At 44.8% G+C, this 9,394-nt stretch overlaps 1 protein-coding gene across 1 annotated transcript in view; it reads left to right on the forward strand.

Annotated features, from left to right (window-relative positions):
- Window positions 1-4,535, forward strand: part of LOC137518680 (scinderin-like) — a 54,633-nt gene extending 50,098 nt beyond the window's left edge. The window contains exons 14-16 of the mRNA XM_068236838.1: window positions 560-637; window positions 2,132-2,192; window positions 4,104-4,535. Of these exons, the coding sequence (XP_068092939.1) occupies window positions 560-637; window positions 2,132-2,192; window positions 4,104-4,237 (273 nt within the window). The 3' untranslated portion in view covers window positions 4,238-4,535. The remainder of the gene's footprint in view (window positions 1-559; window positions 638-2,131; window positions 2,193-4,103) is intronic.
- Window positions 4,536-9,394: the final 4,859 nt, after the last annotated feature.

The following is a 9,394-nucleotide window of genomic DNA, read 5'->3' on the forward strand; positions in this document are numbered from 1 at the left end:
CTCTCTAGTGTCCCCTGTACAGCGCTGCTGCAGATCGCAGCGCTGTACTTAGTGAAAAGACGGCGGTTTCGCCGTCTAACAGTCTCCCGAGCGGCGATCGCCACTGGGAGACTGAAGGTGGGGCGGAGCTCCGTCCCCCAAGCAAGAGATGCGCGCGCAGCCTGCACACGATCTCCTGCAGTAGCCGGCCCTAGGACTTGACACCAATTGGCGTTAGGCGGTCCTGGGGCTGCCGCCGCGGTCACGCCCGTTGCCGTGAGGCGGTCTTAGGGTAGATAAAATTAATTATGGGAAAAAAATTTAAATATTGGGCGATTTTGCAAAATAAAAAAAAATTCTCCTCAGCGACCTACAGCTACGTGCTCATTCACCATCAGTCTGAAATGCTCCACTTTAGTCACATGAGCATGCAGTAGGGAGTGTGATTACTCCTCCCGCTGTAGCCGCGCCTGTCAGTGTTATGTAGGGAGGCGTGGCTTTGCAGTTCCTGGATGGGTAGGTTGCTGTCTAATGTGTACATAATATATTTTTCACTGATTGTTTTTCTGCTTTGGGGTAGGTTGAAGAGGTTCCTGGAGAATTCACACAAGAGGACCTGGCAGAAGATGACGTCATGATGTTGGATACCTGGGAGCAGGTATGGACACATATGGGCTCACTTTAGATGGGCAGATGGGCATAGCTTCTGTGAGATCTGAGCCATGCAATCAGCAGTTAGGAGGTACTCTTAAATTGTGTAAACATAGCGTATACAAGGAAGCCGCTAAAATGTAGAAGTTCAAAAGTTAAACAACATTTCACTAATGAAATTGTTAGCGCACAATGTGGTAACCACATAGGAAGAGCAAACAGAATACAGAGTAGTAAGAGCTAAAATACCTGCATGATGGCTAATGACTGTAGAAGATACTCACTACCACTTGCGAGCCAGAGTAAGACACCGTGGACTCACTAGACACGGTAAGGTATGGACGGTAACAATGCGTTCAACCAAGATGATCCAGCAAGATGATCCAGCACTCTAGATCTCTTGGCAACGCATTGGGATGGCTTTGTACAGACTAGAATATCAGAACAGATTTCCCCGAATGTTTGCCTCTGCCATGTTTATAATATGGGGTGTGTACACATTTTAAGAACAGTCTTTCAGCAGGTCTGCAAATTACATGTAGTCATGGTTAGCAGGCTGTTCGTGTTTCCCTTACAGACATAGGCCTCAATTCACTAAGCTTATCTCCTGTCTTTAATAACTCTTGTTACCATGGTGATAAGGCATGTAGTATTCAGGAAACATTTTATCTCAGGCAAACCTAAAGTTAACTCTTCTGTCTTTAAGTTAACTCTTTAATCCTTAAAATAACTCCAGAGTTAAAGACAGGCTGTTTATTAACTGTGTGTGAAAATAACTACAGAGGAGGTAAAATAACTACAGAGGAGGTAAAATAACTACAGAGGAGGTAAAATAACTACAGAGAGGAGGTAACTTAACTACAGAGGAGGTAACTTAACTACAGAGGAGGTAACTTAAGGAATGAAGAGATAAGATAACTCTCTCTTATGTGGAGGTAAGTTTTCTCTTGCCTTATTATGTGTATTATGTGGCTGAATAGAGTACTGGTTAAGGGCACTGCCTTTGACATGGGAGACCAGGGTTCAAATCCTGGCTAGGTCAAGTACCTATTCAGTAAGGAGTTCAAGGCAAGACTCCCTAACACTGCAGGGTGGCCTCCTGAGCGCGTCCCAGTGGCTGCAGCTCTTGAGCGCTTTGAGTCCGACAGGAGAAAAGCGCTATATAAATGTTCAGATTATTATATTATTATTATTATTATTATTATTATTATATTATTATTATCTCCAGCATGATTTTAGTGAATTGAGGCCAAAGTCATCATGGCCTCAAACCAGGCACTTCTCCAGTGTACAAGAGGTAGGAAATCTGTAAGCTGGGTCTAGTTTCTTGGTAGTCTCCAGAGAGATCATACAGTCCACCGATGGGTTGGGTGTCTCCAGAGATTAACTTGATCTTACTAAGGAATGTAACAACAAGATTCCTTCTGTGCAAAGATGTTGGTTGGACAAGCCTGTTGTAGAGTCTCCTGTTCCATAATCAAAGTTTTATCTTTCCAACTAGATATTTCTGTGGATTGGAGATGACTCAAATGAAGTGGAGAAAAAGGAGTCTATGGTGGCAGGTAATTGACTTAATTAGTATCTATTTTTTTTTAATTTGCTATTATGGGGCTCTGATCTGAAAACACCCATACCTTTGTTCTTGAATTTTCACAATCTGATCATCATCACATTTGTAACGCCTTACTGTATTTATAAAAGGTGTTTGTTTCCTGGTGGTCATTGCTGAGGTTGGGAATTAACATTGGAATTTTGAGAGCATTTCTGACTGCAGAGAGACCAGAAACTGTTCCCTATAGCATCATTTTTGCTAACACAATTGTGGTATCTGCAAGCACATGGCATTGGAGTTAGATAGTTGATTAATTCTGGTGTGTGGGGGCACATAGCTACTTAATTCTGGTGTCTGGAGGCACATGCCTGCTTAGTGCTTGTATCTGTGGCCACAAGGCTAGCTACTTCTTGAACCTGGGGGCACATGGCTACCTATTTCTTGCATATGGGGACATATGGCTACTTGATGTTGGTATCTGGGGTACCCAGCTGCTTAATTCTGCTAGGAAGGGAGGAGGGGGCAGCTGTCTAATTACTGTAATGCAGCTTGCAGATAGCTTAACCATCTCTGTGACAGTGTAATGCATGGTCTACTACTCGAGTTGGAAAATAAGTCATATTTTCCAACAAGTCTGATCACCTCTTCAATTAAACTGAACTTGAAGCCTAAGGGCCGACTCCACCAGGACTAGATATTGGTAGAAGCTAAGCCAGGATCCAGTCAATGATGGTTGCGATCCTACGCAAAAAAAGATTAAGACCAGGCATGGCCCTAGTTAGAGTAATCGTTTTGTTTGTCCCCCCCCCCCCCCACATGCCCACCCACTCAGTATATGAATGTGAACTCACTTAGATACTTACCTATGTAGAAGGCAGGCTCTGGATATCAGAGAGCCTTTCCGGGCCTTGATCCGCCCTCTTGTTCCACTGCTGCTCCACATTAAAGTTATTCAGTCCTTTTGGTTGAAAACCTCTTAGACACTTCTTCTGCAGCCTTTGGAAGTGCTTGTGCCCCAGATTACTTCCAAATACATGCGCATCTGTTCTGCGCACTCGCGATTCCGGGCTCGCCCATGCACAGTACAAATGTGCCCATCTTCAGCAGCGCTAAGAAAGGCCAGTACTTCTGAAGACACACCCAGTCACAGGACCTCAGCGGGGGGATGGCGCTGGGATGATGGGACAGAGCGAGGAGCGGGCAGGCTCTACTGTATCCATAGCCTTCCATCTACATCAGTAGGTATCCAGCCTGAGGCGGAGTTCCTTGCTTCAGGTTCTCTTCGATACTTTTAGGGGGGTGCATGAACAAAACTATTATGCAAACTGGAACCCTGCCTGGTCTTAATCTAGCTCTGCATAGCATCCCAACCATCACTGGCTGGACATCGACAATCCTGGCTTATAGCTTCTACCAATATCGGATCTTGGTGGAGTTGGCCTTTAACCCCAAGTCAGGCTCAGGGCGGAAAACCGCAGCTCAGAGCGGTAACCCCGAGCCTGACTCGTGGGAGCCGCCGTGAGCTCTATGCAGAGTGCAGCGCGCGTTTTAACTCACCTCCCCGGGGATCCAGACGCCGGCAGCCATTCTCCTTCCTGTCCTCGGAGGCTCTGCATCCCTCTGGTGAGATCGCCACCTGTCGTCATGGCAACAGATGGTAATCTCATTACAGGGTTACAGCGACACCTGGAGGACGGAGGGAGAATTGCAGCGCTGTATCCCAGGAAGGCGAGTAAATGCTGGGCTGCTGCAGATCTCTGTGCAGTATGATAGTTTTCCTGGTTTTAGGGTCTGAAAGAGTACAAAAAAAATTGCACCGCGTATAGACCCAAAAATCCAGAAATTGTCATACCGCCAGGGAGGTTAATAAATGGGCTTGGCCAGCCTTTAACATTTCCAACACTCTTATTATTTTTTACAGCCAAAAGATATCTGGAAAGTGACCCCTCTGGAAGAGACAAGAACATCCCCATTACGGTCGTCAAACAAGGACACGAGCCGCCGACATTCACTGGCTGGTTTCTGGCCTGGGACACCAAGAAGTGGCAGAAATGATGGAAAATCGGCAACGGAAGCCCGGTGGCTTCTCACAAACTGTGAAATACTTCAGCACCACTTACCTCATTCATCAGAGACGTGGACAATTCCTGAAGACCAGGACCACACGTTACACAACTACTGAGACAACTTCTATCATTCCACCCTCAACCACTAGAGGTCTCTGCAGCTCCTGTGTTACTAATAACAGAACAAAGGTGATCTTCTTTCCTCTGAGACCTCCAAGAGCTGAACTAAAAATACTGTATGTCTGGGAAGCTATACTCCCAGCTGAAATACATATATGAGAACTAAACATTTTCCAGATGTGCAACTCAGACATGGCTGAGAAACACAAACACCGGCAAGACTTCCAGGCAAAGGGCATTTTTAAAAGTTGATAGCAAAATGGCAAAGTAACAATCTTTATATTTTTAATATTTCATAATTATTTTTTCTGATTAACATACTGTACATAAAGGTAATACCCATTTTACACTTGTTAAATGTAAATTAAATTTAACCATTTCAGCCCGCAGGGATTTTTCACCTTATGCATCAGAGCAATTTTCACCTCCCATTCATTTGCTAATAACTTTATCACTACTTATCACAATTTATTGATCTATATCCTGTTTTTTCCGCCACTAATTAGGCTTTGTTTTGGTGGTACATTTTGCTAAGAATTATTTTTTTATAAATGCATTTTAACAGGATTAATAAGAAATAAAATGGAAAAAAAATAATTATTTCTCAGTTTTCGGCCATTATAGCTTTAAAATAATCCACGTTACCATAATTAAAACCTATGTATTTTATTTGCTCGTTTGTCTTGGTTATGACACCATTTAAATTATGTCCCTATCACAATGTATGGCTCCAATATCTTATTTGGAAATAAAGGTGCATTTTTTTCCGTTTTGCGTCCATCACTATTTACAAGCATATCATTTAAAAATGTTTCGTAGTATACCCCCTTCAAATGCATATTTAAAAAGTTCAGACCCTTAGGTAACTATTTATGTCATTTTTTTTATTTTATTGTCATTTTTTTTCTATTAAAAATTGTATTTGGGTAATATTTTGGTGTGGGAAATAAACAGTTAATTTTTAATGTTATTATATGTGTAAATTGTAATGTAAAAAATATGTGGATGTAATTTTTTTTTTTAGTTTTTTTTCTCCTTGTGCTTCTTGCTAAGCGGAAGCACAAGGGGGACGCGGAAATTTTTACGTGCAGAAAGACTGAAGCCTCTAGTAAGAGTGCTTCGTTTTTTCTGCTGGTGACACGAATCGGTGATTGGGAACCATGTTCCCTTTCACTGATCCCAGGGCTACCGGGGGACACCACGGGGGCACGCCCGTGATCGCGCATGGGAGTGCGCCGAAGCGTGGCACCGCAGCAGAGCAGCGGCCCGGACGTGAGCTTCACGTCCGGGCGGCAGAAATGGTTAAAGTAAACCAGCAGTGTCGTACCTAGAGAATTTGACATGCAGTGCTAATTATTTACAGACACCCCCCAAAAACAATGATGTAAGGGTTGACAGCTTGGGGCGGGGAGCATCGCTGTAAATTTTGGGGGATTTTTGGGGAAAAGGAGGCATCAGGATGTGGACAGAGCTAACCGTTATGAAACTCTGTACTTTATACAGTGCTGCAGAAGATGTCTGTGACACTTGCTTCTGCAACAGCAGACTGCTCTGCATTATTGATTAATTACTCTGATCAGGATAAATAATCAGTAGTTTAGGGCAGTGTTCCCCAACCCTGTCATCAAGGCTCACCAACAGTGCATGCTTTGTGGAAATCCACAGAGGTAGTTAATCAGCTCTGCTGAGGCGCTAATTACGTCACCAGTGCATGTTTGTGGTTTTCTGCAAAATGTACTGTTGGTGGGCCTGGCTTGAGGACAGGGTTGGGGAACTCTGGTTTAGGGCACTCTGGCATTACAGCAGCCAGTGCACATGGCTACTAATGACAGACAACTTCTGAAGCACTAAACACGCCCTGCCACCTCTCCCTGCTAATGTCCCAGCTGTAGCACAGCACAGCAATCATTCTCTCTACTCACCCTGCTGCTCTGCACAATCACTCACTGCAGGCTGTGTGTAGAGAGCGAGGAGACACATTGCCCATGGGACAGGAAGTGGGAGGGGTGCTCCATCTAGTGCAGGAAGTAGTACAGTCCCCTGCACTGCCTGCTGCTATTTTCCCGAATGTTGCCCAAACTATGAAAACAGGTCCCAGGTGGGAGAACACAGAGACTGAGCACCACAGCGGCACCCCTAGCCATGGCTGCACCTGTAGCCACTGTAAACCAGTGGGGGAAAAAGTGCCTGGGAGGTACTTACCTCGGGAAGGGGAAGCCTGTGGATCCTAATGAGGCTTCGCCGTCTCCGTCCTCCAGCCCGACGCTGCACTAGCCGACAATAATATTTACTTTTGTCTGCTGACACAGGCGGAGTAGTGGCTCTCTACTCGGGCTCTGGCGGAACTAGCCGAGCCTGGCCGGGCACACTATACTGCACAGGCACAGACGGCTCACACCTGGGCAGCAGAGCTGAACCAATCGCTCTTGTCTATTTCCGCTGGAGGCCATCGAAAAGCGGTTCTGCGCCTTTGAAGCCCTTGTTGGCGTATCTTCGGGAATCCCACCGCTGGCCTCTGCAGAGGAGTACGGAATACGCCTCTTTAGGATCCAGAGCCCCTCCCCCTCCCCGAGGTAAGTACCCCCTGGCCTGGTGGCACTTATTTCCCTTCAGGATCACTTCTGAAACACAATCTTATCAATTCAGCCATTTTATTTGATTTTTCAAGAATTGTTTGAAAATGGAGTCAGGCAAAAGTGCTGAAGATACTCTAAGTTAGGGAGACAATAATACGTAAATCATAACTATCTTGTTTTTAAAAAAATGTGTAACCTTTATCTATTTATTGGCAATCTACAGAAAGTCATTGAGATTTGGTGCTATATAGTCACTCTTTTATTACTATAAAAATGGGTATCCTGAATAAATTACTGCATTCTGCTATATGTCACTACAGGGCCTCTTTACTGCATTCTGCTATATGTCACTACAGGGCCTCTTTACTGCATTCTGCTATATGTCACTACAGGGCCTCTTTACTGCATTCTGCTATATGTCACTACAGGGCCTCTTTACTGCATTCTACTATATGTCACTACAGGGTCTCTTTACTGCATTCTGCTATATGTCACTACAGGGCCTCTTTACTGCATTCTGCTATATGTCACTACAGGGCCTCTTTACTGCATTCTACTATATGTCACTACAGGGCCTCTTTACTGCATTCTGCTATATGTCACTACAGGGCCCCTTTACTGCATTCTGCTATATGTCACTACAGGGCCTCTTTAAATATAGAGTGCTTGAGAGGACCCAAGGTGAAACTAGCACTGGGGCCCACAGCAACTTAGCTGCACCATTGGGAATACACTACAGGATGCACAGCCGAAGACACAAGAGGATTCTGCAATCGACTTGGTACTCCATGTGCAATATGAATGACAGGTGCACTTCAGCAATGGCTGCTGTACATTATACGGCATCGCTGCACTCATACACTCATGCTATTGTACATTACCTGAGATGGGTGATAGGGGCCGTACAGGGCAGAGCGGGGTCAGCAGCGGTCGGTGGACATTTGGCGAGTGCAGTGTCAGGAGTATCCCCCCTGTATCAGCCGTATTCCACATCCTGGAGAATATGTCATCCGGCTGCCGGACTAGCGCACCTTTCCGACCGCTCTGATAAATTATTAACCGATCCATTCTCCGTCCGTCTGTTCCCATCTGTGAGATCAGCTCTCTGCATATTTACAGTAATGTCCGCAGGCCAAGGGTGGTGTGTAATATTCATCGCTGACAAATGGCCTCCCTCTGTCAACTAATGTGGCTGTTCATTAACTCTTGCTGGTGACAAAGTGACTATATAGTATATACAGTCTATACAGTATGTACGTATATGAATGCAATCAGCTAAAAGAGGAAACCAAGAACCTTGCCAAACCCAATATGAGGACCGGATCCTTTCCTGTTTAGGTTCACTTTAAAGAGAGCATGAAGTGATAGGCAGGTGGAGGCTGCCATATTTATTTCCTGTTAAACAATACCAGTTGCCTGGCTGTCCTGCTGATCTCTTTGGCATCAGTGGTGTCTGAATCACACACCTGAAACCTGCATGCAGCTAATACAGTCACTCTTCAGTAAGAAACACCTGACCTGCTGCATGCTTGTTTAGGGGCTATGGCTAAAAGCATTACTGGCAGTGGATTAGCAGGACAGCCAGGCAACTGGTATTGTTTAAAAGGAAATAAATATGGCAGCCTCCATATCCCTCTCAATTCAGGTTCCAATCCCTTTAAAATAATGCTTACCTTAAAAATGCATGGCGGTTATGTTGTACATTTATAATGGATGATAACACTCTTGTTAGCCCGAGGTGATAGACAATATGGAGGCTGACATATTTATTTTCTTTTATATAATACCAGTTGCCTGGCAGTCCTGCTGATCTATTTGGCTGCAGTGGTGTGAATCACACCAGAAACAAGCATGCAGCTAATCTTGTCAGATCTGACAATAATGTTAGAAACACCTGATCTGTCTGCATGCTTGTTCAGGGGCTGTGGCTAAAAGTATTAGAGGCAGAGGATCAGCAGGACTGCCAGGCAACTGGTATTGCTTAAAAGGAAATAAACATGGCAGCCTCCATATCACTCTCACTTCAGTTGCCCTTTAAACAATGCACATTGCCTGGCAGCCCTGCTGATCCTCTGCCTCTAATGCTTTTAGCCACAGCCCCTGAACAAGCATGCAGCAGATCACGTGATCTGACTGAAGTGTGACTAGATCAGCTGCATGCTTGATTCAGACACTACTGCAGCCAAAGAGATCAGCAGGACAGCCAGGCAACTGATATTGTGTAAAAGGAAATATATATATGGCAGCCTCCATATGCCTTTCACCCCGGGTTCCTTTTAAAAAGCTTGCACATGGCAAAATGAAAACCGTGTGTGATAAATTGGTGTAGACTGAGCGGATTTTAGTCAGCTCTCTATTTCTGCAGTCTACACAAATGGGGTCTGAAGAAGGCCTATTGGCTGTAAAAATCAAAGCGCACCTGAACTCAGAACTCCCTCTCTGCTCTAAAA

This window comes from Hyperolius riggenbachi, chromosome 5 (assembly GCF_040937935.1).
Source record: "Hyperolius riggenbachi isolate aHypRig1 chromosome 5, aHypRig1.pri, whole genome shotgun sequence".
NCBI classification, from domain to species: Eukaryota; Metazoa; Chordata; class Amphibia; order Anura; family Hyperoliidae; genus Hyperolius; species Hyperolius riggenbachi.